This window comes from Leuresthes tenuis, unplaced genomic scaffold, assembly GCF_036924035.1.
Source record: "Leuresthes tenuis unplaced genomic scaffold, fLeuTen1.0.hap1 SCAF_12, whole genome shotgun sequence".
In the NCBI taxonomy this organism is placed as follows: domain Eukaryota; kingdom Metazoa; phylum Chordata; class Actinopteri; order Atheriniformes; family Atherinopsidae; genus Leuresthes; species Leuresthes tenuis.
In genome coordinates, this window is record NW_027325366.1 from 8,941,077 (window position 1) to 8,958,929 (window position 17,853).

Below are 17,853 nucleotides of genomic sequence, written 5' to 3' on the forward strand. Positions count from 1 at the left end.
TGGTATATTGCTTTGTTAAAGACAGAAACAATAAGCAAACAATTTTGGATTCATTGGTTTGTTAGGGCTATGGCTCTTAATCATCTGGTTTTTAAAACCTAACCTTACACAAGTAGTTTGTAATGCATAAAACAGTGACAAAACAGCCAGTGAGAGCACAAGGAAACATCAAGTGAATGTAAAAAATGACATATTAAAGTACTTAGAAGTACTGGTAGTCAAAACAGAACTCAATCTGGAATCTCCCACTCAGCAGTCAGGTGTGTAGCGCCATCAAATTCCTCCAACCTCCACATGCGAACATTTGTGCTTGTTAAATGCCAAGCAGCTATTGTTGTTATAATTTGAAACAAAATACTGTTTTGTTTTGTTACTCTTTTTGAATACGTTTTTTGTCTATTTTGTTTTATTTGTCACTGGAAGGTTTACATACATTGGAAATATTAGGAGAAAGAAAGGAGTATAGAAAAATAATATTATTTTCTGTCACAAAAATGACATCTCCTGGTGGAACATATATGGAACTACATAAAGTTAGTCTTAATCTTAGTCAGATTAAGAGTGGAAATTTATGTTGCACATAGTAAAAAAAAAAGTATTTGTGTTGCTACCTTTTGACTTCATCAGATGTATTTAGCTCAAGACTGGCTCTCCTTGCCTGTCTTAGTGATAATTAACCTTTTGAAAGTTAATTGGTGCTTATTGGGTTGGGTCCCCAAATTTGTACCAGTCAGTATTCAGAATATGTTAAAGAGGATAGGTTCCATTAGTTGTAGTTGGTTTTGCTTTATGGTTAATGGCATTTTAGTACAAATGTTTTCTCTCACTTATACCATCCTACAATTTTTAACACTTTTAAACATCGCTTTATGATTGTGAACAAAACAAAACTTAAAACGTAACAGTTATGTCATATCTATGGCCAGCTGAAACCAGAGGAGGCTGTCCAGAGATAGGCAAAGACAGAGTGAGTGTGTAAAAATAAACATCTAATAAAACTTTATTTGGTTCTGTTTTCATTATGGTCTCTTACTAAAGTGAAAATTTCATTGGTTAGGTTGACACCATCTGCAAGGTGCTGCAAATATCAAGAATGTTTGATACGTACAGACGCCTGCCCTCAGGGGTTAATCACCTTATTAAAATTTCAGCACTGCACCACCCAAGCACAATCATCCAAGCCACTACAGAGAGAATTAACTTTGCCTTGAGCTGTGGGCTGAATTATACCATCCAGAGATGGCTAAGAGGTCAGGTCTGATATGAAGTTGACTAAGTGCTCTTCAGCTCAATGCATAAATAAAGTGAAATGGACAAAAGAATGCACATTGCAAAAAAAACTGTGAAACTGTAGATCTCTTTATGCATTTTAAGTCAACAATGTTTAGTTCTATTTTGTTAGTTCTTATCAAAGCCAGTCAAAGCCATCTGAATGAGCACTGTCTCAAATGTTTTCCACCCGTGAATGTTCTTTCTCACTGCTGAGCTGTATAGCAATGGAATCCAAATTGTTTAGAAATGTCCTTATAACCCTTCTAGACTGACAGGCAGCAACAATTGCTTCTGGATCATGGCTAATGTCCGCCTTGGCATTGTGATAACACACACCTTAATGTTCCAAACCAGCAAACTGCCAAAACTACTGGTTTTGTAGAGATGCTCACACTTTCTGATAATCAGTTATTAAAGTTCACTGGATAAACAGGACTTGACTACTACTTACACGTTTAAAGTCTATGGAAACAGCAAGGGTGGTCTTATTTTTTCTCACACAGTTGCTGCATTTTGACTTAGTTTTTGTGATATATTGACATATATATATTTACCTTACTTTACCTGGTACTGACCAAACCATTTTCATTTTGTCCTGATACATAAAACCTTACAACAAAAAAGAGAATGTTTTCTGTTTTGTTTTGTTTTTGTTTTACACATAACTGTACTTGGCATAAAATATTGTTTGTTATCATTTAGAGAAAGGTGATATTTGCTGTTTCAAATGGTTAAGTATTTAAGCTGATGAGTATCTACCCCCCTCTTGTTGCTCTCTTAGCCCTCTCTACTGACCTAAATATTTTTTTTTTTTGCATCCTTTAAACCTAGTATAGAAAATATGTCTGACTTAGTCATTATTTACATACGATTTAGCTTGTGCTTTCAAATGCAACTTTATAACAAAACAAAAGGTTCCTTTTGCTCACATTAATTTGATAAAAACAAATTTCGATCAAAGGGCTGTTGACACAGCCAGCCCTGACTGGTATCTTTTACTGTACCGTTAACTGTTAGGTTGTGCACATTGATTGCTTAAATCTATCTACAACAAGCTATGAAGTGAACAAAATCCTGCCAGTACCATTACTCTCATTTGTTTGCAGTACTGCATTATAGCATTATGACCATCACTGCAGTGTTGTGTTGTTACATCAAGGTGCTGTTGATGGGGCTTGGCATATTTTAGATAGAAGAGGAAAATAACCTTGCCATCCATGTTAGATGCTTATTAAAACGGATCAGTTGTCAGTTTCTGTGATTCTGCTTTTCAAGGGAAGACTGTGTCTGCAAGACCACACCAATAAATTAATCTGTTCTATGTTTCCTCAAATCAGTTACAGGAGAAATGCTGTTGACCAAGTTAGTCATAACAACATTTTGCTTTGCCGTTTTTAAGCATGACTTCTGATATAACACGATATATAGTTTTGTTAAGTAATTCTTTAAATCATAATTTGAGAATTTGTCTGATGTCTTACTAACAAAAACACATTTTGTTTTCTTGTCCTGACGTAAGCTAGTAATAAGCTACTTTAATTGATGTAATCTTAAGAGATAACACAGCTGTCAGGCCCGCTCTGACAGTCTGACTTCTGTCAGAAACCCCATCCTAAGATGGCGGCCGTGTTGATGTGATTGACAAGCCCGAATGCGGCATCTACGTGTATGTATCTATGGGAGGCAGGGCATGACGTATGCTTATGCTCCACTTTCAGCCAGTGATATGCCTGAAACTGTTATGGCGTTTGTCTGGACGTGGACAGTAGAATGATCTAATTTCTCGTGTTAAGAGTTGGATAAAACAAAGAAAGCTTAATTTCTCCCGACGAGGACAGTGGCCAAGAGGAGGGCTACGACACTGAGGAATATATATATTATAACACATTTGTCTAGGAGTCTGAAAACACCACAACTTGTTAAGATATGAAGGTTAGGGATATGACATAAACGTATGATATATAAAATGTCAAATAACATAACATAACATAACATACACCATACCATAACAACACAGGTAACTCTCAATCTCAAAATTCAGATGGATATCTGTAAAGTTATGACATATGAATAACAAATCAAACAATGTTATTTTCCTGTGTTAACCATGGAATACAAAAAGAAACAGCAGGAAACATCGGTCAACAGTTGCATTTCTTCATATAAATGTCTAGTTACTGACTTCATTTAGATTTAACTATTCAACACTACAGACCGATAGGGGGTAATGTGGCTCCACAGACAAGATAGTAATTTTCCAAAAAATTGATTTCTTCGTTATTTTGCCAAGTACGAACGTGGAAAAGGTCTTAAAATGTAGCTCGTGATTTCACTGAAAACCTGAAAGAAAATATACAAAGGCATATTTAATACACTTTCAACTGAAAGTGAATCTGAGCAAAGTAATTTTGAGAGTTCCATGAGATGTCTGTCTCTCGTCTGGCTAGATCAAAGCAAGTGTCCTCTTTGATTTACTTTTTGTTCAGATAAGGTAGGGAGCACAGTTAGTCTGTTGATTCTCCAATGTCTCCCAAAAAGTGTCCTTTGTTTGTTCAGCTTAGTTAGCACTAAGTCGTTAATGCATACACGTACGTTTATGGGGCAGGTCTGGGGGAAGAGAAACTCCCCAAATACTTTCCATAGGGCAAAGGTTGTTGTAAATTAGATGATCTCGGCCTCTTCCTTGGTGTAGAAATCCCCCATCTGGCCCTTACACAAACATTACCTCACAGGAATATTGCTGAGACTTCCAATGGTTTAAGTTTTGTATTAAATTCAACACTTGAGTTCACTACACAAAATTAAAATACAATAGAAAATACTTAATTCATCCCAACTTTAGCTCAATTAAATAAAATATAGCTCAAATTAAATAATTATTTAATGAAATAGTTAAATGTGAGAACATGTTAGCAGTCACTGTTAAAAAGCCTTATGGCTGTCCCCACAGCCATAAGGACCTCCTGAACCTATCAATCCTGCAGCTGCAGTGAGATGAGCCTCTAACTGCAGCTGGTCCTTTGTCCTGCCAGGATGCTGTTTAGGGGATGTTTATTGTTCACAATCATAGAATATAACTTCCTCTTCATCCACTGTTCTACCACAGTTCTGAGAGGGTCCAGCTCCTTGCCGATCACAGAACAAGCCATTTTCACCAGTTTGTCCGGGTTTCTACAGTTTTTGTCTGTAGTGCCACTCCCCCTGCAGACAACAGGATAGAACAGTACACTCTCAAGGACAGTGTGATAAAACATGCAGACACTGCAGAAATTGAAGGACCTGAGCTGTCTCAGGAAGAAGAGATGGCTCAGAAGAGACGGTATTTGTCGAACTGCATAGTCTCGATCTCCTCTTCCTCAATGCAGACTGACTGGCATGGTGTTTTAGATATCCTGAAATCAACCACCAACTCCTTAGTCTGTGGAAATTTTTGGAAAAAATTGGAAATAAAAATCTGAAAATGTACTTGTAAGAACCCATAAGAAGTCTGCGAAACCTCATATGTTCTTGTCTTAATTAATACAGTGGAGCAGCTGTTGCCTCATCTCTTGAGTGATATCCCACAGGATTCTGCTACAGGCTGCTTCAAAAAACACAAGTTGCAGCCTCTGGAAATGCTTTTACTTTTTTGAACACTACTTTGAAAGCTGAAGTTATATTGTTTATTTTTTTTTTATCAGATTACTTTAGTGTAATGAAAGATTTGTTTTGAAAGAGAGACGGTTAATTGATAAAAGATATATCACATTGATTTGACATTATTACAGGTAAAGCAAAGTAAACAAATTTAGATAGCACAAAGCTTCAGTGTGCGTCTATTTGTATAGCAACTGTGATCTGTTTCAGGCCTTGTTCAGTTTTGCAGCTTTATATGTTACAGTATAACGGTGTGTTTTTGACAGCTATGTTTAAAATATTACAAATAAAATATACAAAGGAGTGTATTTAGATTTCATCTCATACAGTATGCCATTATGTGCATTTCATATTCACTTTCTGGCCAGTGCATGCAAGCAATCATACTCTCACCAACAACATCAACAACATCTGTTCAAAACATTGGTTCAAGTGGGCTTGATTTGTATCAGTATGTAGGTTGTATGTCTGGGCACTTTGGTGTAATTACGGTAGTAAATTACTGGATTGTACTGAACCTCTATTTTCTGATATGCCTTTAACAAAAACAAACAAACTTTAAAAAAAAGCCATAGCAAAGTTAACAAAAGAGTGAAAAAAAAAAAACTAATAAACTTTTCTATCTCAGCTTTGAAGGAGCAAAATACCTGGATCTGCTGCTCAGATCTTAAATAAACATTGAGCATAATGAATGAAGTAGGAATAACAGGGAAGCATGAAGGAAATAATGATTTGGTATGGCAGAAAAGATGGTTATTTACAGACAAAGGTACAGTCATTGCACAATGATGGCTCTTTACCGATTCACATCCTCAGTTATCATTTGTCCTATGTAATGAGAAGTAATTACAGCTTCACAGATTTTCTTCAGAGACACAGAATTAGCTAAGGTAAAGGAAAATACACCACTTGGTAACTACTGTTAATCAATATTAAGTATTCTAAATTTACTTTAGCACCACTTCACCAATGGTTGTCCTGTTATTTTATTCCTGTTGTGCTCCCTGTCTTTCCCGTTATCCTGAACCTCTTCAGCTGTTCTCCTTGTGCCGCAGGCTCTGGCTGCAAGATGCGAACGTTGGACAGTGGAATCGGAACCATACCTCTCCCAGAATCCTGTTCCTTCTTCTCCTCTATTCTGCACTTCCTACCTAAATCCTCTTCAACCCCAGATCAGTCCCTCAGTCCACCCAGTGTCCCAAGTTCCTCCAGTGAGGATGTGTCTCCTTCCCCATTACCCCGGTGGAGGATACCCTCCAGCTTTAAGGACAGCAGCCATGCCAGGGTGCCAAACTCTCTGTCTGACTCCTCCATGACCCACATCCCATCAGTGCCTTTTCACACTGTGGCCTTCCTCCAGCCCATCCAACCCCCATCTGAACCCATTATGACCTCTGCCAGTAGGTGTGATACCCAGAGCAGGCTACCCAGAACACCTCAAGGTACAGTAAAGTGACAGTTCTGGCTATGACCTTAGGATACAACAGTGTGGATAATGCTAGCAGTGTTAATTCATCATCAGGAAAGTGTAAGAACATTTTTATGCTCTTTAATTTTTAAAAAACTTTTTGATTCTTTTTGTGTGTGTGTGTGCGGGAGGGGGGGTGTGGGTGTGTGTGCTTTTGTTAGGTTTGGTAGCAAAGCTGTTTACTCTCTCAAAAGCAAACATTTTGGTTTTGTTTACCAAAACTGGCTCGTTATTTTCAGGTTTTTGAATATCTAGCCAACAACAACAGATTTTAGGCATTCGCAGGTTTTTGCAGAGGGAACACTTTCACTCATCAGTTTAGTTTACTATGCATAGACAGAGAAAACCTTGATGCTTAAAAAAAACGAGTAACCTGCCTTTAACAGATGAAATACAGTAATGAACATGGTCCGTGAACCACACCAACCCATATATCTCAATAAGCATGCCTTTCATCCACACCATCAAATTAAGTACCATGCACTCTCTAAATAAGAACATATGAATAATAATAATCCAGTGCCAGTCTCTTTACACATTGGAAAGTCGAAAGCTAGTTGCTCTAGCACTAAAAACTGCCAACACTGCAAGATTGTATAGAAGAAGAAGACATTTTGGTTAGATTAGTTAAGAATGTAGCCATTACTAGCCATTACAGAAATGACATGATGGGAATAATCTGTCAAATCAAAATCATCTATGACTTGGTGTTTTTGCAAGTGGCCTTATGTGTATAGCCACATTTAGATTTGACTGTAGGTAGGTCTAGGTTGTATACCTGCACTTTGAAAAGATCTACACCATCAAGATATCCAAGTAATGAGCAGAAATGAATTACTTTATACAGTACAAATGTTTGAATCTTAGTTTTGTTTAATCTTTCTATTTAAGGTAGGGAACGTATGTATGTTCTACTTTTAAAACAACAATGAAAAAAGCTCTCCAGCTCTACTCCCACTCTATCTTTACTCCCACTCTATCTTTACCAAATTTCAAAATGGAAATTTTGAAATTTCCATTTCAAAATCAAATGGAAATTGGTCTCATTACAACTAACAGACCCTTTATCACTGTACTTATAGGAAGACACATTGTAGACATGGCCTGCTCAGTATGCTAATCACACAGTATGTGCCACTTCTAATGAACACTGACATACTGAGGTCCTTGATTTCAGGCAGAAGCAGACATTTGTAGCTGCTGACTACTGATTTTGTCTGCTGAGATGACTATAGTTGGAGTGAGCTAATGTGATAAAACCACATGTTTTTCATTATCTGCAGAGATTTGGCAGTGTTCCTGGCTGACTTTTATTAAAGAAGAGGACATCTTTTATCAGTATACAATTTTGAAAAATTGAGGATTTAATAATCTAGGATAAATTATATCAAAGTATTCCAAAAATTGGGATATATCTGTGTGCACTAGTGACAACCCTGTAAACTAATACTTCATGGTTGTGATATTTTAGCACTCAAGCAGCACTGCATTATAGAAGGCATTTTTGGGTGTAGAACTGCATAGTCTCACTGCATTATTCTTTGCCACATCTACAGATGCAAGTCATAACTCTACCATTTTAAAAAATATCTAAAAACAACCCCCCCAAAAATGTATGCCAATGCCTTTTTTAGGGTAATGCTCTTATAAGATGGACTGAAGCAAAGTGGAAAATCACAATATGATTGTTTTCTATTTGGGTGTTTTATTTAAGCAGCCTAAATTCCTCATATGAAAAATTAAAACCTGTCCTCATTTACATTGTCTTCTTTGATTACGTGGCTTCGTACTACAAATATGGCATCTTCCGGGATTATAGCTGCAGCTCCTATAGTGACTTGGATTTCCATTCTATAACTATTTTAAATTCAGAATCATTATTTTGCTCTCTTGGAAGGTGTCAAATGTTGTCAAGTTGTCAGTGTCAGATTTTTTTTTCAAACTCCACATCACATCACAGTTCACTTTTAGACAGAAGATAGAAGCTAACTCCAGGAATAAAAACTCTGAAATTAGTTTCATTCTTTATTTTTTGTAGGTGGAATGGAACCACAGAAGTTGACTCATATCAAATCAAAAACACGAGCCACTCCAAGCCAACAGAATGAACAGACGAGGCTTCAGCTTGCCAATTGTAAGACACCAAGGAGCACATAAATTTAAATTACTCAACTGTGAAAGTTTTGTTGTATGCACTTTCCTCAACAGTTTGTTTTTTGCTCTTTCACATTTTTTGAGGAAAATGTCTTAGGTGTTGATAAACAAAGATAAACAATCTTTGTCTAAGAAACTTATTTTTATTTCAGTTGTATTCAAACTATGGAGGAAAAAAGTACATGTTCCTTTAACATTACACTTTTTTTCAAAATTCATTCCAATTACATTTCCATTTCCAGTGAGCAGAAAGCAAATCTAATGATATGAACTAAACACTTGTCTAACACAGCTTTCCCAAACATTATTTGAACATATCTACGTGTGTAGCTCGATTTGTGAAGCAGTTTCCAATATATGATGGTGAGTTTAAAAAACTAGACACAGGACACATCTGAGCAAAATCCACATTCAAATTTTACAAACTATTTTTTCCTACTTTTTTTATTTTGTTTACTGTCCAAAAATCTTGAGCCAGTCCTCATTTCTTCATATTCTAAATTATCATTAGCAATAGTTTTCCAGGCTTTTTTGAAGGTAAAATTAATTAACTGAATAAGATTAATGTGTTGATTAATTAATTAACCCTCACAAAGTTTTGGGCATTCTTTGGGCATTAGCTGCTTTTTCACTCATTTCCATCCAGTCATTGCATTTGACATTTTCAGAAGAAAGTGTTTTTTGTCTGTGAAACCACTTAACAGTGACCTAGCTCATTCAAGCTTTAACAAAGCAACTAACTCATGGGATGAACCCGTGTTGTGTCTACACATAACAGACAGCCTCATCAGTAATGGTCTCTATGGAAGGGTGGCTGTAAAGAATACAATCTTTAGGGAAGGCCTCCTGCCTTTATGCCGAACAACACAAGGACTGGACAGAAAATCAGTGGTAATCCCAGAGCCTGAACCTCAACAGTACTGAAGCAGTGTGGGATCATCTTGACAGTGGAAATAAATAAGAGGCAGTCAACATCCAAAGAAGAGCTTTGGAAAGCCTTTCAAGAAGTCTGGGAACTATTCCCGAAGACTACTTAAAGAAATTACAAGAAAGCTGCTTGTCTATGAGTGTCCAGGTTGTGTTTAAGACAAAAGTGCTTATACCAAATATTGACCGTTAATCTTGTTATAAATGTACAAATACTTTTGCCTGACATGCTATATTTCCATTTGCATTTGCACAGGTTCCAATAAACCATTACACCTGTTTCTTGTCTTCTTAGTAATATATAAAAACATTAGGGTAGCTCAAGACTTCTGCACTGTTCTGTACACCAACATACTTTAGATGGTCAATACTTTGTGTAGCCTTTTTACAGTATTCAAGCAGTTTATGTCAGACTGCTGACCGATGAGACGTAACGTAGCATCATAAAGACAAGTACTTTCCTGCCACATCAGCTAGGAATGCAAGCAAATTAGAAAATGTCCATTTAAATCAGTGTCCCGTGAAGACCTGACTGATGTTTTTTTTTTTAAGAAACGGTGCTGTGACATAACTACAATTACTTTAAATACTCTTTAAACAAAGGAAAACCAGTCTTTAAGATGTTTAGTGACCTACATTATTACTTTTAGATATCACAGGACAATATGCGCCGCTTTTGTTTAAACATTGTTTCAGTTTGGATGTTGTTGGTGTGGTGCAGTGCTGCAGCGTCTCATATTGCTCTGCATCTTCGATTTCAGAGAACCTGAAGCTGAATGAGTCCACCTTCAGCAGAGTATGAAGAATCGTCTGGCCTTATCGCTCAACCACATGGAAGATCCCTAAAACCCGACACTTTGAATACAGTGTCTGTGTATCAAGATGAAACATCCAGAACTGGACAAAAAGTGAGCTTGGCATTGTATGCCTCCACCTGTGCTCAGTGTAGTGCTAAGATACAGAAACACCTTTTACATCTCGTGACATGTCCTCTGGACACCATTTTGGAGGTCTGCACCTTGTAGCGGTAGAATGAATCTCTAAATGTACACGTCTCCTGTGCCCCAAAACATCCACACACAGTTAATTTCTCAAGCAACTGTTTTGCAGAGTTTTAATGTGTTGGCTTTCTCTGTTGATCATGCTAGCACCATGTGAGCTACCTGTAATCTAAACATAACAGAGTTGCACATAAGCTTAAGCTTTGGGGTGATGGTACTGATGGTAACCAGTAGATAGTACCCATACACTCATGCTACATGAAATGATGAGACTCAGCTTATGATCAGATCTGCAACACAGATCTTTTCACAAAATTAAGTTTATGTTGTTCATCTAAAATGAGGTACTGTTTTATGGACAGTAATATCACCTGCAAATTATGTTTGCACATATCATCTAATCTAAACTTTTATTAATTAATCAATTGACAAAACATTTACACTGAACAAATATGTACACCATAAAATTTCCTTACATTGAAAAGATCCTGTGGTAACTTGGACTGTGTTTGTAGATTTATATACAAGTAAATCACAACAAGATATCAAGAATATGGGGGAAAAAATAGTTTTGGTTAAAAAGGTCAAGATCAAGATCAAGTTTATATAGCACACGTAAAAACAACAAAAAATGGATAAGGTGCTTCACAGTCAATACATTTAAATAAAAAAAAAGAGCAGTGGATCAGTCTTAGTTTAGTGGGCAAGTTTTTAATAAAACCACTTTGCTGCAGTATAGAAATAGATCATATCTACAGCAGTGGAACAAAAAGTTGCTACCCTTACAGGAAACAGCGTTGTTTTTGACAGCTGATGTCTGTCTGAGAGACAAGTTACATGTGGTTATACTAATATTTCAAAACTGTTGAGGATTTGATCTTCCATTCCCATGTAACCTTCACACACAGACAAACTACATATCTAATCGTATAGCTTGGTCAAAGCTGCAATCTTTGATTTTTGTCTAATTTCAAATCCAGACAAAGCAGACAGGCATTATTTTTGATAACTTACTTTGTTAAGTAGAATATGAATTTCCCTTGGAACTGTGTCTTTCACTTTAAGTTGTTCAACTATATGAAACAGCCAATGGCAATACAGACTGTCAAATTAAACAAAGGTAGAAAAACAAAAGTTTACATTATTGTATTAGTTACAGGGTTAGATGTGAATTGCAGTTCTGTGTGAAACTAATAAACCTTAAAATAATGAAGTGCAACCAGATCACAAGAGTAATGGCACCAGCTGTGGTCACTACTGAATACACGTTATAATAATCAATCAACTTTACTGAAATCATTCAGAGACAAGGAGTTTGAATTGCATCCATTTCCATTTTCCTGCTACATTTGAACATGTAAATAAATTCTTACTGGTACCTGTTTCTTAGATTTGATTCTAATGTAGATTCAGTGAAGATCAAAGCAAGTTGATGATATATATTTGAGCAAAACATTAGATTGAACCTTAAGACAACAAATCAGGATTTTATCCCAAATTAAACTATGTACAGCACTTACTTATATCATTCATAAAATCTACCAGACTGAGTAATGTAACTTTTTAATGTGTGCACTACCTAGTTTAAAACTATTCTTTTTAAATATTGTCACAGTGTGTTAATATCTACTTGCATGCAAACACCCTTGGGCTTATAATAACCACAGAAATGCATCATGTGATGTCCATCATATAGGGATTCTATTGCAACAAGTGAAAAAGTCTGTTCTATTAATCTTACTGTTAAATCTTTGTTAAATGTTTAAAATCTATTGCACATAATCTGTCACTGCTTTCTGTGCTTCATTTTTCAAACATATCTAATTTTGAAATTATGTTTTTCTTATGAGAAATGCAACTTGCATTTTGTACATGCTTCCACAGTAATGACATCAAGACAAAGCGGTGAGTATTACATGTAACCTTCTTTGAAAAGACACATAGTGGACATTGTTTTACAAGCTCAGGGAAAATATAATTTATTGTCTTTGATAGATGCTGTGGATTTAATGGGAAAAACTCACTTTATTCATCGTCACTTCATTAAAAGCAGTGAATATCCTATATGTCCCTCCAATGGTTTCACTTTAGAGTAGCCTACCTGAATTAATTTTGTTCCTCCTGTCAGTTGTTGATCATTAGCTGTAACAGATCTCACCATAGTCACTCAGTTACTTAATTTTGTATGCTGTGTTATTCATATATATACTGTTTAAGGTGTTATGAATGCCTCCAACATATTAAACAGTTCCAGCTACTTTGCAGTGTTTTCTCCTTACACCTTTGTGTGCTCCCTGCTTTTCATGTAGGTATTTGCCATATTGCCAAACACTGCTCTAAACTAATTTAATATACAAAAAAATAATGCAACTATAACAGACTTATCATAACTATATTCTTTTAAAATACACCAGAGACAATTTACATTTACTCAAGATGTAACACTATGACAAACTCTAATATTGCACAATTTCATTAGTCTTGTCATCTTACTGTATTTACCTCTTCATTACATTCATTCATTCATTATTCTTTTCATTGACTCATTTGCTACATGTATATGTATACGGTGATATTTGTAAAATTGCAGTGTTTACACAAATAGCAACACATATGTGTCATAAATTAACAATGTAGCATACATAGGTGAGGCGAGGATCAGGGAACAGATTGGCTGAGCTGATACGGGTAGATGGAGCATGGAGTCTGTGTTTTTAAAAAGGCTCATGTAATGAAGAGCACCACTCTCACAAGAGTGTTGTATTTTTCTAATATTTAATCTAATGTCCTCTATTTGTACTTGGCACAGATGAGTGTAATTTACCATTTATTGCACATATTGTCTCTCGCTATAACAGGATTTCTCCTTGTAAATGTTTTTCTGTTTTCAGAATCCAATAATTACAGTGATGTGCTCATGTAACTGTCACCTTAGTAGTACAAACTCAGAATAGTTTATTACTGATATTCTTTGTTTTATGTCAAAGAAAAAAAAAATAAACTATTTCAGTACTGATACTACAATGTGGTGTGTTGTGTTGGACTGTTGTGTTGGACTGATCTTCTTTTATTGTAGAAAGAGTAAGAAAGCTGCCATAGTGATTTCTTGCCAACAGTGGAGACAGGATAGTTTGTGAGCTCACTTCATGCCATTGTGCTTGCTGAATACCAGCCAAAATATTACCCTGGACCTGTGCATCTGAAATTGGAATCAAACTCCTGCTGAGTAGCCACACGATGAGAAAGCTGAAGTAGAGAGAAGCTTTTCAAACTGATATTCACACAGATTTGAAATCATACAATGTACATCATACACAGATGTTGCAACAAATGTTGCTTGTGCTGTTCAACAAAATGGATCCAGGTCAAACGACAAAGTATCTTCAATCAAAAGTTTCTTCAGATCCATTGCAATAAAGAACAATACAGGTGGTCAGTCTTGCCGACTGCAGTAGCTTTATTCTCTCTGTGCCTGGTGAGAGGAGTCCTTATTTGAATTACTGCAAAGACTTATGTAATTTAACATTATGGATTGCATTAATTTTAATTGGTCACTTATCCTCACAGCAATATCTGTCTTCATATTTAATTTCATGTTTGAAACTTACTTTTTGTTCGATAATAAGACAATGTAAAATGCTTTGTAATAATGATAAAAAATAACTAAAAGAATAAGGCAAAAAACACACTTGTAAGAATTATAGATAAAAGAGAGGAACTATTGATAAAATAAAAGAATAATAGAGTTATGCATGGCAGTAAACATTAAAACAAGTGGTTTGGTTGATAAAAAGGCCTGTGTAGACTGTATATTCAGTTACCTGTCTTTGTTGAACTTGCGCTGCTCTGGTTGTGTTTTTACGTTTCCATTTGGATGGGAAATGCACTCAAACAGTGCTTTTATTTTCTTTTTTCAGAAAACTCAGATTTTTAAAAAGCACTGTACAAATTAGGTCTAGTGATATATAAGCTACAAAAGTGCTACTGTTATGATTTTTTTTCTTTTTTAAAAATAACTTAAAATTTAGACCTTGTGTTATATATTATTAATATTAATATTTTTATATCTTGCATTTTTTTAACCTGAAACTTGGATTTTGACAAGGTAGAGGATGTTTGGCAAAAATATTGTATATGAAAATTGGTATTCTTGATAAATAATTTTTTGTCACTTAATTGTCACTTTGTCACTAATAGACTGTGGCAGGTCAATGAGACGCTCAGTCCCCGCTGCTGTTCTGTATAAGACTGAACTCCTCAGCCAGATAATTACTTTGTACCCGTTTCTGTTTTCAGCAACTCTGGCATAAATGCCGATTTTTTTATGGTTTGGTGAAGCAGTTCCAACTAGAGACCGAGCCCATTCTGAGACCGAGCCAGTGGGTCTACTAATATCTAGCTCTACTTACAAAGAAAAGCTACACACGTGGACAAAATTGTTGGTACCCCTCAGTTAAAGAAGGAAAAACCCACAATTCTCACTGAAATCCCTTGAAACTTACAAAAGTAACAATAAATGAAAATTTATTGAAAATTAAATAATCAAAATCAGCCATTACTTTTGAATTGTTGATTAACATAATTATTAAAAACAAACTAATGAAATAGGGCTGGACAAAAATTATGGTACCCATAACTTAATATTTTGTTGCACAACCTTTTGAGGCAATCACTGCAATTAAATGATTTCTGTATTTGTCAATGAGCATTCTGCAGCTGTCAACAGGTATTTTGGCCCACTCCTCATGAGCAAACTGCTCCAGTTGTCTCAGGTTTGATGGGTGTCTTCTCCAAATGGCATGTTTCAGCTCCTTCCACAGATGTTCAATGGGATTCAGATCTGGGCTCATGGAAGGCCACTTTAGAATAGTCCAACGCTTTTCTCTCAGCCATTCTTGGGTGTTTTTGGCTGTGTGTTTTGGATCGTTGTCCTGTTGGAAGACCCATGACCTGCGACTGAGACCAAGCTTTCTGACACTAGGCAGCACATTTCTCTCCAGAATGCCTTGATAGTCGTCAGATTTAATTTTACCTTGCACACATTCAAGACACCCTGTGCCAGATGCAGCAAAGCAGCCCCAAAACATTGCTGAGCCTCCTCCATGTTTCACCGTAGGGACAGTGTTCTTTTCTTCGTATGCTTGGTTTTTGAGTCTATGAACAGAGTTGATGTGCCTTACAAAAAAGCTCCAGTTTGGTCTCATCTGTCCAAAGGACATTCTCCCAGAAGCTTTGTGGCTTCTCAACATGCATTTTTGCAAATTCCAGTCTCGCTTTTTTATGACTTTTTTTCAGCAGTGGTGTCCTCCTTGGTCGTCTCCCATGAAGTCCACTTTGGCTCAAACAACGATGAATGGTGCGATCTGACACTGATGTACCTTGGCCTTGGAGTTCACCTTTAATTTCTTTGGAGGTTGTCCTGGGCTCTTTGGATACAATTCGAACGATCTGTCTCTTCAATCTGTCATCAATTTTCCTCTTGCGGCCACATCCAGGGAGGTTGGCTACTGTCCCGTGGGTCTTGAACTTCTGAATAATATGAGCCACTGTTGTCACAGGAACTTCAAGCTGTTTAGAGATGATCTTATAGCCTGCACCTTTAAGATGTTTGTCTATAATTTTTTTTCGGATGTCCTGGGACAATTCTCTCCTCCGCTTTCTGTTGTCCATGTTCAGTGTGGTACACACCTTTTCACCAAACAGCAGAGTGACTACTTGTCTCCCTTTAAATAGGCAGACTGACTGATTATGAGTTTGTAAACATCTGTGATGTCAATTAAAGGACACACCTGAGTTAATAATTTCACTCTGGTCAAATGGTTTTCAATCTTTTATAGAGGTACCATCATTTTTGTCCAGCCCTATTTCATTATTTTTTTTTTTTAAATAATTATGTTAATCAACATTTCAAAAGTACTGGCTGATTTTGATTATTTAATTTTCAATGAATTTTTATTTATTGTTACTTTTGTAGGTTTCAAGTGCTTTCAGTGAGAATTGTGGGTTTTTCCTTCTTTAACTGAGGGGTACCAACAATTTTGTCCACGTGTGTATGTGTGTTCAACCAGACTGCGTAGAACAAGGGAGAGTTATTTTTCTGAAATCATCAAAAACTGCAGTAACAACTCTGGAGTCCCGTTTGCTACAGTAAACAGATTAACAAACCCTGCTGTTTCACTACCTTTAGAACTAATGTCTACATCTAAGTGTAATAAGTTTGCAATATTATTCAATGACAAAGTTCAAGGCATTAAAAATTCAAGTTAGAAATCTAGGGGTAATATTGGACTCAGACCTGAACTTTAACAGCCACATTAAATCAATAACATCAGCAGCTTTTTACCATCTAAAGAACATTGCCAGAATCAAAGGAATAGTGTCGAAACCAGACTTAAGCTTAAGTTATAGTCTTCCGTAATGTCGACAACAAACACATTGCTCTGCAATTCACCATGCCGGTAGGGAGGTATGGCTATATGTTTGTGTGGTTTCATGGGTTATAGTCGAATCCTTGCTTTTTCTTCCGGTCACAGTTAACAACAGTAACACTTTAAAACAGCTCTGCTCGTGTACAGGTCTCTTCATTGTCTAGCGCCAAAGTACATCTCTGACATGTTAGAGCCATATGAACCAACTCGGACTCTGAGAACCTCAGGGAGGAGTCTCCTGCTGGTGCCCAGAGTCAGGACTAAACAAGGTGAGGCTGTGTTTCAGTTTTATGCTCCTAAAATCTGGAATAGTCTTCCAGAAGGTGTGAGACAGGCCTCAACTCTGACAATGTTTAAATCCAGACTGAAAACAGTTCTATTTAGCTGTGCATATGCTGACATTATTCTTGTTAAAAATTGTTTTGGCGACCTTGGCATTGGACGTGAAGGAGAAAACCAACTGATAACCCCTGAAATCAGCTTAATTGTTGGATTTGCAGAGTTTACTTCTCAGCTGAGATCAAGTATACAACTATCAGATGGAATAGCTAAATATTTTCTGCTTTTGTAATATATTGCATTAAACTGATATTTCGTTTGACAAACTGAGCCATTTTGCCGTTGGTAATCAAAACATCCTACGAGGAAGAAAGAGACACAGCAATGTGTAGTAAGTGTTTCAATTTGAAAAATACGTTCCATGATGATCAAGAACTTTGATAAGAGTATCACTGTACTAGTAGATACATTAGAATTGTTTTTTTTTTTTTTCCATATCTCTCCAGGCTTTTTTTCCTTTACAAGCAGTGTATCTGCTCTCAACAAGAAGTCAACAAATTATATTAAGAAAAAAAACAACTATCCCTTCAAAAGATATGTATAAACTTAAATTCAAATACAATTATTTATATTGCTGATACTAATTACAATGCAATTAAGTTTTTCGCAAAGTAAAGAAAAATTTCCA

The 17,853-nt window shown here is 36.2% G+C and overlaps 1 protein-coding gene across 1 annotated transcript in view; it reads left to right on the forward strand.

Annotated features, from left to right (window-relative positions):
• Nucleotides 1-13,476, forward strand: part of LOC140319020 (nck-associated protein 5-like) — an 84,827-nt gene extending 71,351 nt beyond the window's left edge. Inside the window, exons 12-14 of the mRNA XM_072396534.1 lie at nucleotides 5,964-6,350; nucleotides 8,415-8,510; nucleotides 10,219-13,476. Of these exons, the coding sequence (XP_072252635.1) occupies nucleotides 5,964-6,350; nucleotides 8,415-8,510; nucleotides 10,219-10,220 (485 nt within the window). The 3' untranslated portion in view covers nucleotides 10,221-13,476. The remainder of the gene's footprint in view (nucleotides 1-5,963; nucleotides 6,351-8,414; nucleotides 8,511-10,218) is intronic.
• Nucleotides 13,477-17,853: the final 4,377 nt, after the last annotated feature.